General features: G+C 43.9%; 1 protein-coding gene across 1 annotated transcript in view; it reads right to left on the bottom strand.

Annotated features, from left to right (window-relative positions):
• Window positions 1–1,473: 1,473 nt before the first annotated feature.
• The window catches only part of LOC106570967 (bone morphogenetic protein 3), a 16,858-nt gene continuing 894 nt past the window's right edge, over window positions 1,474–17,437 (bottom strand). Inside the window, exons 2-3 of the mRNA XM_014143578.2 lie at window positions 13,931–14,931; window positions 1,474–1,709 (exon numbers count right to left, since the gene is read on the bottom strand). Coding sequence (XP_013999053.1) covers window positions 1,518–1,709; window positions 13,931–14,931 — 1,193 coding nt within the window. The 3' untranslated portion in view covers window positions 1,474–1,517. The remainder of the gene's footprint in view (window positions 1,710–13,930; window positions 14,932–17,437) is intronic.

Raw genomic sequence — 17,437 nt, 5'->3', positions numbered from 1 at the left:
CTTAGTGACTGTTACTAGCCTCCACCCAGTACCCTGCCCTGAACCTTAGTGACTGTTACTAGCCAGCCTCCACCCAGAAGCCTGCCCTGAACCTTAGTGACTGTTACTAGCCTGTCTCCACCCAGTACCCTGCCCTGAACCTTAGTGACTGTTACTAGCCTCCACCCAGTACCCTGCCCTGAACCTTAGTGACTGTTACTAGCCAGCCTCCACCCAGTACCCTGCCCTGAACCTTAGTGACTGTTACTAGCCAGCTACCACTCAGTACCCTGAACCTTAGTGACTGTTACTAGCCAGCCTCCACCCAGTACCCTGCCCTGAACCTTAGTTACTGTTACTAGCCGGCCTCCACCCAGTACCCTGCCCTGAACCTTAGTCACTGTTACTAGCCAGCCTCCACCCAGTACCCTGCCCTGAACCTTAGTGACTGTTACTAGCCAGCCTCCACCCAGTACCCTGCCCTGAACCTTAGTGACTGTTACTAGCCGGCCTCCACCCAGTACCCTGCCCTGAACCTTAGTCATTGTTACTAGCCTGCCTCCACCCAGTACCCTGCCCTGAACCTTAGTGACTGTTACTAGCCAGCCTCCACCCAGTACCCTGCCCTGAACCTTAGTGACTGTTACTAGCCTGCCTCCACCCAGTACCCTGCCCTGAACCTTAGTTACTGTTACTAGCCTGCCTCCACCCAGTACCCTGAACCTTAGTTACTGTTACTAGCCAGCTACCACTCTAAGGTGCAGGGTACTCTGCCCTGTGTACATAGTCATTGAACACTGGTCTCTTTAATAATGTTTAAATAATGTTTTACTCATTTCATATGTATATACTGTATTCTAGTGAAGGCTCATCCTATATAACTCCTGCTGTACACACCTTTTCTATTCATATAAAGTCCATACTGTCTATACTGTCTATTAATACACACATACACAATCCATGTCTCAATTGTCTCAAGGCTTAAACATCCCCTTCATCTAGACTAATTGAAGTGGATTTAACAGGTGACATCAATGAGGGATCATAGATTTCACCTGGATTCACCTGGTCAGTCGGTCATGGAAATAACAGGTGTCCTTAATGTCCACTCAGTGTAGATATTTATATTCCCAGACTCTGGCATTTCTCTTTCTGATATTTCTTAATTTCTTTCTTTTTACTTTCTGGGATTATGTGTGTATTGTTTTGTATTGCTAGGTATTACTGCACCTGCAATAACATCTGCAAAAGATGTATACGTCACCACTTTGATGTTGATTTGAGAGAGACAGCGAGAGAGAGGGAGAGAGAGGGAGAAAGGGAGACTGACACAGAGAGAGAAATAGAGAGAAAGAGAGAGAGGAGAGCAGGAGAGAGAAAGAGAGAGAGCGAGAGAGAGAGACTGACAGAGAGAGAGAGAGAGAGAGAGAGAGAGAGAGAGAGAGAGAGCGGAGCATTTCTTATTGTCCGGCTGTGTGTGTGTTTCTTTGTGAATGTGCCTGTGTGTGTGTGTGTGTGTGTGTGTGTGGTAATTGTCCCTATCTGCAGGCGCAGGACTCCACAGTCATGTTTGGGTAGACTTTGAGCACCACGTTCTTGTCCTCGTCGAAGAAGAGGATGGAGAGGGAAGACATCTTGTCTGGGACACAGCAGGGCTCAGGGATACCGGACACCACCCCTACCGCTCTCACAATGCTCTGGATGGTGGCGTGGTTACTAGGCTTCAGAGACTACAGGACAGAAGAGAAGGAGGAAGTGAACAACAACATTCACCTTATGACAACAAACATGACAGTTCTATGAAATGGGAGGACATTTGACAGTAGGTCATAGTTAAAACGTTTTATCCTTTATTTAACCAGGAAGTCCCCCCTTGAGTATCTCTTTTTGAAGGGAAACCTGTATTTTTGCCACCTGCTTAATGTTCCAACCAGGTGACCACCTGGAGAACAAGAAGCTGGTGATGGGGGTCCTGAGGACACCTCATTTTTTGACAACTTTTGCATGTTCAGACACACTGTCTAGTCCAGCTAAAACATGACTGGTTATATGAGTGACAGGTTCTTCCATTATCACCATGAGTAATACCTAGTTGTCCCCAGGAGCCCTAAGACCTTCCTCTGATCCTTCACATGTCTAGGGAGTAAGGGTTGTTTCTGGAACCAAACCTGAGGCATGTGAAGCAGGATCTTCACAAGGAAAGAGCATTCTCTGACTACAAACGAAACCCAGGGGGTTTCGCACTACACTGTAACCTCAAGCCCTATATACAGCCAGGTCCAAACTGAGTGGACTATATTGTAAAATAATAGTGAAGATAAAAACGATGAAATAACACATATGAAATCATGTAGTAACCAAAAAGTGATAAACAAATCAAAGTATATTTTACAGTTGAAGTCGGAAGTTTACATACTGTCACGTCCTGGCCAGTATAAGGGTTAATTGTTATTGTAGTTTGGTCAGGACGTGGCAGAGGGTATTTGTTTTATGTGGTTCGGGGTGGTGTTTTTCTAGAAGGGCATTTGATTTATGTATTCCGGGGTTTTTGGGCACTGTTTGATATTCATGTAATTCTATGTTTAGTCTAGTGAGTCTGGTTCTATGTTTAGGTAATTGGGGTGGAGACTCTCAATTGAAGGCAGGTGTGGTCTATTTGCCTTTGATTGAGAGTCCCATATATTAGGGTGTGTTTGTATGTTGTGGGAGATTGTTCTGTGTTTAGCCGTGTGCCTTGCCAGACTGTTATTTTGTCGTAGTGTTTCAGTGTATGTGTTTGTTGTTTTCAGTTTTCCTTCTTTATTTAATAAAGAGGATGAGTACACTTATTTCTGCTGCATTTTGGTCCTCCTTTCCCAACGACAACCGTGACACATACACTTAGGTTGGAGTCATTAAAACTAATTTTTTAACCACTCCACAAATTTCTTGATAACAAACTATAGTTTTGGCAAGTCGATATGGACATCTGCTTTGTGCATGACACAAGTCATTTTTCCAACAATTGTTTACAGACAGATTATTTCACTTATAATTCACTTTATCACAATTCCAGTGGGTCAGAAGTTTACGTACACTAAGTTGACTGTGCCTTTAAACAGCTTGGAAAATTCCAGAAAATGATGACATGGCTTTAAAAGCTTCTGATAGGCTAATTGACAACATTTGAGTCAAATAGAGGTGTACCTGTGGATGTATTTCAAGGCCTACCTTCAAACTCAGTGCCTCTTTGCTTGACATCATGGGAAAATCAAAAGATAATCAACCAAGACCTCAGAAAAAAATTGGAGACCTCCACAAGTCTGGTTCATCCTTGGGAGCAATTTCCAAACGTCTGAAGGTACCACGTTCATCTGTACAAACAATAGTACGCAAGTATAAACACCATGGGACCATGCAGCCATCATACCGCTCAGGAAGGAGACGCGTTCTGTCTCCTAGAGATGAACGTACTTTGGTGTGAAAAGTGCAAATCAATCCCGGAACAACAGCAAAGGACCATTGTGAAGATGCTGGAGGAAACCGGTACAAAAGTATCTATATCCACAGTAAAACGAGTCCTATATCGACATAACCTGAAAGGCCGCTCAGCAAGGAAGAAGCCACTGCTCCAAAACAGCCAAAAAGAAGCCAGATTACGGTTTGCAACTGCACATGGGGACAAAGATCGTACTTTTTAGAGAAATGTCCTCTGGTCTGATGAAACAAAAATATAACTGTTTGGCCATAATGACCATCGTTATGTTTGGAGGAAAAAGGGGGAGGCTTGCAAGCCGACGAACACCATCCCAACTGTGAAGCACGGGGCTGGCAGCATCATGTTGTGGGGGTGCTTTGCTGCAGGAGAGACTGGTGCACTTCACAAAATAGATTGCATCATGAGGAAGGAAAATTATGGGGATATATTGAAGCAACATCTCAAGACACCAGTCAGCAAGTTAAAGCTTGGTCACAAATGGGTCTTCCAAATGGACAATGACCCTAAGCATACTTCCAAAGTTGTGGCAAAATGGCTTAAGGACAACAAAGTCAAGGTATAGGAGTGACCATCACAAAGCCCTGACCTCAAGCCTATTGAAAATTTGGGCAGAACTGAAAAAGCATGTGCAAGCAAGGAGGCCTACAAACCTGACTCAGTTACACCAGCTCTTTCAGGAGGAATGGGCCAAAATTGACCCAATTTATTATGGGAAGCTTGTGGAAGGCTAACCGAAACGTTTGACCCTAGATAAACAATTTAATGGCAATGCTACCAAATACTAATTGAGTGTATGTAAACTTCTGACCCACTGGTAATGTGATGAAAAAAATAAAAGCTGAAATAATTTTTTCTTTTACCAGGCAAGTCAGTTAAGAACACATTCTTATTTTCAATGACAGCCTAGGAAGAGTGGGTTAACTGCCTTGTTCAGGGGCAGAATGACAGATTTTTACCTTGTCAGCTCAGGGATTTGAACTTGCAACTTTTCAGTTACTAGCCCAACGCTCTAACCACTAGGCTACCCTGCCGCGAAAATAGTCTCTCTAGTATTATTCTGACATTTCACATTCTTAAAACAAAGTGGTGATCCTAACTGACCTAAGACAGGGAATTTTTTACTGGGATTAAATGTCAGGAATTGTAAAAAAACGGGGTTTAAATGTATTTGGCTAAGGTGTATGTAAACTTCCGACTTCAACTGTATATATATTTATATTTATAAACTGGGTGGTTCGAACCCTGAATGCTGATTGGCTGACAGCCTTGGTATATCAGACAAGAACAGAACGCGTATTACATGGGTAACCAGTTTGTAATAGCAATAAGGCACCTCGGGGGTTTGTGGTAAATGACCAATATACCACGGCTAACGGCTGTATCCAGGCACTCCGCGTTGCGTCGTATATAAGAACAGCCCTTAGCCGCGGAAAATCGGCCATAAACCACATCCCCTCGTGCCTTATTGCTTAAATATGTATGTAACAGTGTTGCTTCCGTCCGTCTCCTCACCCCTACCTGGGCTCGAACCAGGGACCCTCTGCACACATCGACAACAGTCACCCTCGAAGCGTCGTTAGCCATCGCTCCACAAAAGCCGCGGCCCTTGCAGTGCAAAGGGGAACAACTACTTCAAGGTCTCCGAGCGAGTGACGTCACCGATTGAAACGCTATTAGCGCGCACTTCGCAATCTAGCTAGCCATTTTACACCGGTTACGTATACAAGGGAGAAAGTAAGGTGGTACCGTAAAGCGTCCAGGCAAAATAAATAGTTGGGGTACGCTGCACCGGTTAAACATAGTGGGGGTACGCTGCACCGGTTAAACATAGTGGGGGTACGCCGTCCCGGTTAAACATAGTGGGGGTACGCCGTCCCGGTTAAACATAGTGGGGGTACGCCGCACCGGTTAAACATAGTGAGGGTTACGCCGTACCGGTTAAACATAGTGAGGGTACGCCGTACCGGTTAAACATAGTGGGGGTACGCCGTACCGGTTAAACATAGTGAGGGTTACGCCGTCCCGGTTAAACATAGTGGGGATACGCCGTACCGGTTAAACAGGAGCCAATAATTTAAACCAAAAATGTCAAGAAAACTGTAGGCTATCACAACATTATCATTACGGCGTCAGAGGCATGAAACGTGAGTGACTGGACCTGAAAAAGTAAAGTCTACGCTCCAAACTGCTATGTGGTTCACCGAGGACACTGAAATGTTGCCAAGGCAGAGATGAGTGACAGACACATAGAGGCGTTAGTTCTGACCTAATCACAATCCCCATGTCATTACACTTCCTGGTGTTTTGTCTCTTTCTATTCGCCGCTGTTTGGAGGCTGGAGATATGTTGGGAGTGGATGAACGTGAGCCTGTTGCCTAGTAAAAAAACCTTTGAAATTGATTGTTTGACAATCACATGAAAACGTCATGACTGGTTGTGTTTTATGCCACAATAAAAGGTCATACATTTTAAAAGTTCAATGACAATTCTTTATGACTCGGCCCACAGAGATGCTATTGAATTAATAGGGATTGTAAATATAATTATGTGATTAGTTCTCACAGCCGGCCTGCCCGTTAGGCAGGATTAGGCAGCCGCCCACAGAGATGCTATTGAATTAATAAGGATTGTAAATATAATTCTATGATTAGCCCCCACCCCCCGAGCTAAACTGACAAAGACGCACATCCAACAACACAAAACACCTCACAATATTCTGTCCAAAAACAATGATAACTCCTCTCACCCAGTGGCATGATGACTATTTAGGTGATCGCTGCTGCCGCCCCATGGCAAGCATTTCGCTACACCCGCAATAACATCTGCAAAAAAAAAAAAAAAATACCAATACAATTTGATTTGATAAGCAGCGGTGCTGTTGGCAGAGACGCAGCGCTGCGGCGCTCCACAAAGGCTGATAACATACTCTGCGGTAGAAAGAGTAGACGCTTTGGAGCGACATAATCAAACCAGTGGAACAGCAAATGGAGCTGAAAGAAATTCATTTCAACAATTATCTTCATTTTAAGTTGACTTCGTTAACAAAAAAAACTAAAAAAGTGCGTTGTTGGAGCCTATTTCTTCCTATTAAAAAAAAGAACAGGTGTGTTTGACAGAGGCATTTATGCTAGCCATGAATTTGTTGGTATAGCCAAATCCTCAAATACTGTCGCCATGCATTCCTTAATAAATACCGACTTGTCTGGGAAGGGCTCGGTGGGTTTGGTTAAAACCAGGGCTCAAATTGAGTGAGGGTACGCCATACCCTTTGTTAAAGAAAAGGGCAAAAAGGAGATCCATTGTTACTTTTTTTATTTTGAAATAAATAAATAAATAAAAAGTATCCAGACAATATAAAGCGTTCTATAACAATGTTTAACTCTGTGATGCCATATGCTACAAAACAAACTTTAAAATGGCCCACAAAAGTCATGACTCTGAAGCATATGGAGATATATTGATAAGTCTCTGTGACATTCTGAAGCTGAACTGAGGCCTTCAATATTCGCTATTCAACTTTGCTATTCTGTCCATATTAATTTAGCCAGTGGTTGAAGCTTACATTTTTCTGCGTCGTTTGAGCCTCTGTCTGGATGGAAAGGTAACTTTTGAAGTCCCATGCTTAGATCCATAAGGATGTCTAATATTTCATTATTTGCAAATATGGCAACCGTTTTGTTGCCAACAAGACACTCTGGTTTGACATTGCAAAAAAATATGGTAAGAGTGATTATTTCTCTGTCCATTCTTCTCTGAAACTTATATTTTGATTAGCAATTTTTCTTTTGAGACTTTTTCAGAGCAACATTTTCTCTTGATTACAAACAGTTTTTCCCGAACCAACAATGCACAAAGACATATAAATAAAATGTATTTAACAGACATTGGTGATTTTATCAGTGTAATCCCAAAATATTAGGATATGTTTTTGACATTATTGACATTGAACTGATTATATAGCCTACTAACCAGACGTGTTCAAAAGTGTTTAATTTGTAGCATAGGCCTATGAATTGGGCCGTTTTTATGTTCTGTTCTGCCGACTAATAGCTGAGAGAAAACAATTTCGGTAGATTCAGTAGCTGTCTATCACTTCAGGTCTGGCTAAAGAGTTATTGTAACACTTTCAATGTTGTCTATTGATAACTTTGACACTGGAAAGAGAAAATATTCTACAAAGAAGATGGAATTCACCCAAACTATCTCGGGGCTTATACATTGCAAGGTCATTTTAACGCTGCTCTGAGAGACGGAGGGGCAATAACCAGCACTCACTCTACCCAGGTTATCCCAACCATCATGACACATCAAACAGTTTCTGATGTTAAATACTCTAGTCGAGTCAAGGAAATCTACATTATCCCTGTTTTAATTTCAATAGGATTTAAACAGCCACCAAATAGATGCAGCCGCAGGCCCATCGAGGCCAAGCTTTGATAATCTAATTTATATTTCTATAAAATGCCCTGACTTACTTAATGATCAAGGATCTGGTTAGGGTAAAAATGGATACCTCTGTTGTTTTTAAGTCTGCAAAGGGCTGGGTTTGTTACATTTAAATGTGCGAAGTATGATGTCAAAAATTGACTTTATGATATCTGGATGCATGACACGAACACAGACATTCTTGTTTTTGTCAGAGACTTGGTTAAATGGTTTGATCATGGATAAGGACATTGACATTGCTAATTACAATATTTTTTAGATGTGATAGGCAGAGAAAAGTTGGAGGGGTGGTGATGTATGTGAAATCCACTTTTGTAGCATCATGTGCTCTTAATATCACTATACACCAGAAATGTTAAATCTTGGTTTTAGATATGACCATGAGCCAACATATGCATGTATTTGTTGCTGGAGTGTATAGGCCTCCTGCTGCTTTAGTTGATGTGATTAGTATCATAGCTGAGCATTTAAAACCTTTTCTATCATCTGAACTGATGGTCTTCGGTGACTTCAACCTGGACTGGCTGATACCGATCTCAGATCATAGCTGAACTGGTGGTCTTAGGTGACTTCAACCTGGACTGGCTGACACCGATCTCAGATGACTTTAAGAACATTTGTCTTGATCTTAATCTAACCCAGCTAATCACAAAACCCACTCGGTTAAATGTGACAAATCTAGATAGATCTTCATTATTAGATTTAATTCTCACAAATACCCTCCATAAGTACATGTATTCTGGTGTGTTTGCAAGTGACCTTAGTGATCATTGTCCTATAGCTTGTGTTAAAGATACTAGACAGAGTAATTCTGATCCCCGTATCATTAGTGCATACCTGACCTCATTAAGTGTATACCTGACCTCATCAAGTGTATACCTGACCTCATTAAGTGTATACCTGACCTCATCAAGGGTATACCTGACCTCATCAAGTGTATACCTGACCTCATTAAGTGTATACCTGACATCATTTAGTGTATACCTGACCCTGAATTAGCTCTTGAGCATTTCTCATCTATTATTATATTACTGGCAGATAAATACGCTTCTTTTAAACGCTATAGACTAAAAAAATAGATAAAATCCCTGGTTTTCTACAGAACTCTCAGATATCTTTAGAAAAATAAATCATGCCTAGGCCAAAGCTACACTAACTGATGCTGTTGTGGACTGGCAGATTTTCAGGCAACTGAGAAGTAAATGCACGTCCTTAGTAAAAAAGGTTAAATCAAGATACTTCCTAAGTTCTATCGCAGACTCTGCTGGTGGTCCATCTAAAACAGTTAAGGCGCTAAAACGTGGAAATTCCTCTCCTTCCCTACCCAAACAAGTTATACTGAAATCTGACATCATTAATGAATTTTTTTTTTTATGTCCGCCGTTTTTTTTGTTTGAATGAAACCTTGGTTTAATAGACCCCCAGGTCAGTCAGTAAACTTTTCGTTCCTCTCCCAGACGCTAGTCGACTTGATAGAGGACCAGACAAACCCCCCAGTGAATCCTTGTACTCTCTGGAGCAACTGTCTACGTCTGATGTATTGGAACAACTATTTATGATTTGATGTTAAATAATCTACTGGGGATGATATGCTTGGTCCCTGCTTATTACAGCTTTCTCTGATACTGCTACATATCATCTGAATGTAAACCAGTCAGGGTTCAGACCAGGATATAGTACCATCTCTGATACTGCTACATATCGTCTGAATGTAAACCAGTCAGGGTTCAGACCAGGATATATTACCATCTCTGATACTGCTACATATCGTCTGAATGTAAACCAGTCAGGGTTCAGACCAGGATATAGTACCATCTCTGATACTTCTTTGGTTTTAAATGATGTCAGAATGTTTTTAAATATGAAGAAACACTGTGCTGCCCTCTTCATTGACCTGTCCAAGGCATTCAACACTGTGCTGCCCTCTTCATTGACCTGTCCAAGGCATTCACACTGTGCTGCCCTCTTCATTGACCTGTCCAAGGCATTCAACACTGTGCTGCCCTCTTCATTGACCTCTCCAATGCATTCAACACTGTGCTGCCCTCTTCATTGACCTGTCCAAGGCATTCAACACTGTGCTGCCCTCTTCATTGACCTGTCCAAGGCATTCACACTGTGCTGCCCTCTTCATTGACCTGTCCAAGGCATTCAACACTGTGCTGCCCTCTTCATTGACCTCTCCAATGCATTCAACACTGTGCTGCCCTCCTCATTGACCTGTCCAAGGCATTCAACACTGTGCTGCCCTCTTCATTGACCTGTCCAAGGCATTCAACACTGTGCTGCCCTCTTCATTGACCTGTCCAAGGCATTCAACACTGTGCTGCCCTCTTCATTGACCTGTCCAATGCATTCAACACTGTGCTGCCCTCTTCATTGACCTGTCCAAGGCATTCAACACTGTGCTGCCCTCTTCATTGACCTGTCCAAGGCATTCAACACTGTGCTGCCCTCTTCATTGACCTGTCCAATGCATTCAACACTGTGCTGCCCTCTTCATTGACCTGTCCAAGGCATTCAACACTGTGCTGCCCTCTTCATTGACCTGTCCAAGGCATTCACACTGTGCTGCCCTCTTCATTGACCTGTCCAAGGCATTCAACACTGTGCTGCCCTCTTCATTGACCTGTCCAAGGCATTCAACACTGTGCTGCCCTCTTCATTGACCTGTCCAATGCATTCAACACTGTGCTGCCCTCTTCATTGACCTGTCCAAGGCATTCAACACTGTGCTGCCCTCTTCATTGACCTGTCCAATGCATTCAACACTGTGCTGCCCTCTTCATTGACCTGTCCAAGGCATTCAACACTGTGCTGCCCTCTTCATTGACCTGTCCAAGGCATTCACACTGTGCTGCCCTCTTCATTGACCTGTCCAAGGCATTCAACACTGTGCTGCCCTCTTCATTGACCTGTCCAAGGCATTCAACACTGTGCTGCCCTCTTCATTGACCTGTCCAATGCATTCAACACTGTGCTGCCCTCTTCATTGACCTGTCCAAGGCATTCAACACTGTGCTGCCCTCTTCATTGACCTGTCCAAGGCATTCAACACTGTGCTGCCCTCTTCATTGACCTGTCCAAGGCATTCAACACTGTGCTGCCCTCTTCATTGACCAGTCCAAGGCATTCAACACTGTGCTGCCCTCTTCATTGACCTGTCCAAGATATTCACACTGTGGATCACACCTTACTTATTCAGAAACTCCCTACGATTGGCTTAGATCAGGCTGCTTGTAGCTGGTTTGAGAATTATTTAAAAGACAGAACACAGTGTCTTGGCGTTAAATAAGGATGTTAAGACAAAACAAAAGGTGTCCCACAGGGTTTGATTCTTGGTCCAGTTCTTTTCACTATTTACATTAATAGAATTGGTCTATCTGTACAAAACTGTCATTTTAATCTGTACGCAGACATCACTGTTGTATACGCTACTGTCCCTATGGTAGCTCAGGCTCTGTTGACTCTTCAATCTGTTTTTACTAGCTTGCAGAAAGCCTTGGTTAACCTAAAGTTGGTACTAAATGCTGGTAAAACCAAGTACATGTTATTTTCCAAATCATGTAATATTGTAACTGATGATTTGTGCATAAGTACGTTAGATGGTGCCCCCAATGATCGTGTCCCCGACAATAAATATCTGGTCATTTGGATTGACGAAAAGCTATCATTTAAAAAGCACGCTGACGAGTTAGTTAAGAAATTAAGCGTTCAGTTGGTCTTCTATAGGAACAGGGCCTTTCAGGGCCTTTCAGTAGAAAACAGATAATTCAGTCTACATTTATTCCTGTTATAGATTACGCTGATATTATATACATGAATACAGCTACCAGTGTTCAGAAGCCCTTGGACACAATTCATCATAGCACACTTCGTTTTATAACATCTGACAGTTTTGACACTCACCACTGCATCCTTTATCATATCATACCTAAGGTAGCACAACTTCCAGTGCCGGGTCTGTTAGGCTCATAGATGTTTTGGGGTGCATGTACACATAGGAAGTCCCTTCCCGGGAAGAAATTAAATATAATTTAATTTCTAGCGGAGTGGAACTGACCTTCCACGGAGTTGCAGAGAACGCATAGAGCCGAATTGATTATCCCTTTTATATCATGGCTATAATTTAACACATTTGCTGCTAGAAATATGTTCAACATCCACTGAAGTAGCTAGCAAGTTTACTAGATAGCGACAGTAGTTGCCGTGGTAACTAAGGAAAGGGGGGATACCTAGTCAGTTATACAACTGAATGTCTTCAACTGAAATGTGTCTTCTGCATTTAACCCAAACCCCTCTGAATCAGAGAGATGTGTGTGGCTGTCTTTTTCGAAATCCATGTCATCGGATTTTTACCTCGCCAGCTCAGGGATTCAATCCAGCAACCTTTTGGTTACTGGCCCAATGCTCCTACCCGCCAGGCTACTTGCTAAACATACAGACTTGCTAGTTTAGCTAACCAAAACATCAGTCTTAGCTTGCTATTATGAAAATCTAATTCAACAATACCAGTAATGTTTTCAATTAAACTTTTGCTTTCAAAAAGCAGCTCAAACATAGAACATTTAAGAATGAACTTCTATAACCATTGAATTCTACCGTGCTGATATGCTGTGAGATATAGGGAAATAATGCACACTGTAGAATTCCCTTCAAGCCAATCAGAAACAAGTATTCAACAATGCCACGGTATGAGTTGTGGTATATGGCCAATATACCACAGCTAACGGCTGTTCTGAAGCACGACGCAACGCGGAATGCCTGGACACAGCCCTTAGCCATGGTATATTGGCCATATACCACAAACCCCCGAGGTGCCTTATTGCTATTATAAACTGGTTACCAACGTAATTAGAGCCGTAAAAATACATGTTTTGTCATAACCGTGGTATATAGTCTGATATCACCACGGCTCTCAGCCAATCAGCATTCAGGGCTCGAACCAGCCAGTTTATGAATGTGTTCCGTCGTGCCTAAGAACAGCCCTTAGCCGTGGTATATTGCCATATACCACACCCCCTAGGGCTATATTAGCTGTGGTATATTGGCCATATACCATACCCCCAGGGCTATATTAGCCGTGGTATATTGGCCATATACCACACCCCCTAGGGCTATATTAGCCGTGGTATATTGCCATATACCACACCCCCTAGGGCTATATTAGCTGTGGTATATTGGCCGTATACCATACCCCCTAGGGCTATATTAGCCGTGGTATATTGGCCGTATACCACACCCCCTAGGGCTATATTAGCCGTGGTATATTGGCGGTATACCATACCCCCTAGAGCTATATTAGCCGTGGTATATTGGCGGTATACCACACCCCCTAGAGCTATATTAGCCGTGGTATATTGGCGGTATACCACACCCCCAGGGCTATATTGGCCGTGGTATATTGGCCATATACCACACCCCCTAGGGCTATATTAGCCGTGGTATATTGGCGGTATACCACACCCCCAGGGCTATATTGGCCGTGGTATATTGGCCATATACCACACCCCCTAGAGCTATATTAGCCGTGGTATATTGGCGGTATACCACACCCCCTAGAGCTATATTAGCCGTGGTATATTGGCGGTATACCACACCCCCAGGGCTATATTGGCCGTGGTATATTGGCCATATACCACACCCCCTAGGGCTATATTAGCCGTGGTATATTGGCGGTATACCACACCCCCAGGGCTATATTGGCCGTGGTATATTGGCGGTATACCACACCCCCAGGGCTATATTACTTAAATATACTGTATATATTAGGGCTGGCACAGTTATCGTATAACTGATAATTATGAACAAAAATAAATAAATTCCATAATCGCCACAGCCCTAATATATATATATATATAATCCTATTTCCCATTTATTGATGGTTCTCTTTGTAGGTTCATCTTTGCAAAACATTAAGGACACCTTTCAAAATCCCCTCCGGAAAGAGCAGGTTTCCTTAATGTTTTTTTTACACTCAGCGTATATCAGTTCATAAACCCGATGCCATGAAGCATGAAGACATACCTTAGGCATGGGGAACTGGCATGACCCTGAGCAGTAGTAGGCATCAAAAGACTTGGGAGATATAATCCACTCGCTCCAGCCAATGTCTGCAAAGTCCACCTTCAGGTAGCGACGAGCACAGTTCCGTGGTTCGTTCCACTGCTTCTTACGAGCCTTCTTTATCGTCTGCTCGTCAAACTGCAGCAGGGGCATCTTACCGTCGTGCCTCTGGCTCTTACCACGCGTCTTTTTCCTCGGCCGACGGACCTGCTTGTTCTCCAGCGGTTCGTAGGGGCTGTTCTCGTCCCAGCCCATCGTCTCATACGGGTACTCCGGCCCCGGTAACTCGTTGTTCTGGAGCGGGAGGAGGACGCTAGTCGAGCGCCGGCGTCTGTGACGAGGCGTCTGTTGTTGAGCGGCGGTGCTATTCCGAGCGTGCAGCCCCAGTTTATGGAAGCCGGAGGCGAATGCCCCTTCTTCCGTGGTCATCGTGGTTTGATGCCTCTGATGACTCTGTAGTGTCGACAACACGCTCTCAGGTTCGGAGATGGTCGAATCGTTGGCGTAGACCAGGATGTAAGGAAAGCGGTCTGAGAGGAGCTTCTTCCAGGGCCTGGGTCCAGGCTGGGATGCCACGTCTATCCCGATCAGCAGCTCATCATGATGCTTGACCTGGTTCACCACCTGGGTGACGTCCTTCCACTGCCAAGAGATGAAGTCCCTGTATAGTGTAGACATGTTGATTACAAAGTGGCCCAAAGTCCTGGTATGGTTATCCACTGAGGCGAAGCTCCACACACCCATCTGGACGTGGCTGTGTCTCCTGGGGCCGTGGCGGGACAGGGATGGGGACGGAGCACCACAGCTCTTGGGCCTGGGCTTGATGGTGTTGGTGCAGCCTGGGTGCCTGGTGCTGTTCTGGAGGTCTCCTATGTAGTAGTGGAGCGTGGCCGACAGGACGGCCTCTGACTTGGTGAGAGAGGTCAGGTTGAAGATCTGGTACTGCTGGTTGTTGATGGTGCCTGGGAGAGGAACAGGAAGCGGCAGTCAGAATAGAGAGTATAGTCCAGACAGGTCCACATATCCGTAGAATTACATGACTTATAGCATCTCTACGTGCATATCGTTCAACTTAGTTTCAAACCTGGAGCTGAACAGCAAAAGGCAATTAGATATTAGGCTATATAGGCCAGGTCCGAAAACCCTATCATTCAGTGCAGTGGTGTTGTATCGAGGTGTCTACCAGACATTTCACCCTCCCAGGATTACATTTTAAATAAGATAGCAGTTTACACAAGAAATATCTCACATTGGTTAGCCATCTAGATGTCATGTGATACAGTCGACTGGGGAGACCATGAACGGCAACAACACCTTGACACAGTGTCCTTCACTCCTGTTGCCAAGCACCGCGGTCCCGCAACACTGTGAGAAATAACTAATAATTTGTAGCCAATGTCATGGGTCGTGACAGTTACAGCAAGGCCACGCATGCAACGCGTACAATCAACAGTGCACTCATCATCAGTACCTTCATCAAAAATTGTCAAGTCATCGGTTTTATTAACTGAAACTGTTCCAATTATTTTGTGTTTGAAACTAACAGTGAAATCTAACTCCGACCCATCCTCTCTGGCTTCAAAACCAAACTCTAGCAGTAGTTCTGATGCTGCTCCAACTCTGTAGACCCGTAAAACGAGGAAGTACCCAGGAGCCCATCATTGCCCGGTCTAGTCTACCCATCCTGCATTATCAAGTCATGTCAGTAGGAGGCAGTATTATCTCATGTATTGGGTGCTGAAACCTGACTAGGGTTCTACCATAGAGAATGATAGAAGACTCTAGTGCCCAAAAATCCTCTTTTAGCAAAGAGCGGCACCACTGTGAAATTTCACAATTTTTGAAGTAGTCAACCCGGGTGGGACTTCCTATGGGTTAAGGAAGGATCACATACGTCCATCCAGGACATCAGGAGGGTTCAGCCAATGAATTATACTGGTGAGCAAACATTCCATAACTGCAGGTGGCAGTAAATCACCAACTTTGGCTTTAGGCCTGTTCAAACAACACCCCTCTAGGTGGCAGTACGTCACCAACTTTGGCTTTAGGCCTGTTCAAACAACACCCTCTAGAGGGCGGTATGCACCAACCTTGGCTTTAGGCCTGTTCAAACAACACCCCTCTAGGTGGCAGTATGCACCAACCTTGGCTTTAGGCTTGTTCAAACACCCCTCTGGGTGTCAGTATGTACCCTTTCAGTTTGTTTGCCAACTCATAGAAGTAACAGAAGAAGAAAATTGACTATCTCAAAATGGAGATGGCCTCAATGGCGCTGCCCGTGCTCTCACAGACGCTATAATGGTACAGATACAATGTTACGTCCTCTAACTATGTGTTCTAACATGGCTGCAGGCGTAAATATAATCCTACTGCTGTGGGAAGAGATGGTAGGACTCTCATATTAGTGGTTATATACATTGAGTGTACAAAACATTAGGAACACCTTCTCTTTCCATGACATAAATTAAGGAGTACCCTTAATTTACCAGGTAAGTTGACTGAGAACACATTCTCCTTTACAGCAACAACCTGGGGAATAGTTACAGGGGAGAGGAAGGGGGGATGAATGAGCCAATTGTAAGCTAAATTGACCTGGTGAATCCAGGTGAAAGCTATGATCCCTTACTGATGTCACTAAATCCACTTCAAATCAGTGTAGATGAAGGGGAGGAGACAGGTTAAAGAAGGATTTTTAAGTCTTGAGACATTTGAGACATGGATTGTGTATGTGTGCCATTCAGAGGGTGAATGGGCAAGACCAAATATTTAAGTGCCTTTGAACGGAGTATGGTTGTAGGTGCCAGGATGACCGGATTGAGTGTGTCAAGAACTGCAACGTTTCTGGGTTTTTCACTCTCGACAGATTATCAAGTGTATCAAGAACGGTCCACCACCCAAAGGACATCCAGCCAATTTAACACAACTGTGGGAAGCATTGGAGTCAACATGGACCAGCATCCCTGTGGAAACGCTGGTGAAGCAGCTCTTCATTGGATAGGTTTTGGATCAACAGGTGAAGGAAGCAGCCATTCATTGGATAGGTTTTGGATCAACAGGTGAAGCAGCCATTGGATAGGTTTTGGATCAACAGGTGAAGCAGCCATTGGATAGGTTTTGGATCAACAGGTGAAGCAGCCATTGGATAGGTTTTGGATCAACAGGTGAAGCAGCCAGCCATTGGATAGGTTTTGGATCAACAGGTGAAGCAGCCATTGGATAGGTTTTGGATCAACAGGTGAAGGAAGCAGCCATTGGATAGGTTTTGGATCAACAGGTGAAGCAGCCATTGGATAGGTTTTGGATCAACAGGTGAATCAGCCATTGGATAGGTTTTGGATCAACAGGTGAAGCAGCCAGCCATTGGATAGGTTTTGGATCAACAGGTGAAGCAGCCATTGGATAGGTTTTGGATCAACAGGTGAAGGAAGCAGCCATTGGATAGGTTTTGGATCAACAGGTGAAGCAGCC

Source organism: Salmo salar, chromosome ssa15 (genome assembly GCF_905237065.1).
Source record: "Salmo salar chromosome ssa15, Ssal_v3.1, whole genome shotgun sequence".
NCBI classification, from domain to species: Eukaryota; Metazoa; Chordata; class Actinopteri; order Salmoniformes; family Salmonidae; genus Salmo; species Salmo salar.
The sequence above is the reverse complement of the archived record's forward strand: the minus strand, read 5'-3'. Positions and strand labels throughout refer to the sequence as shown.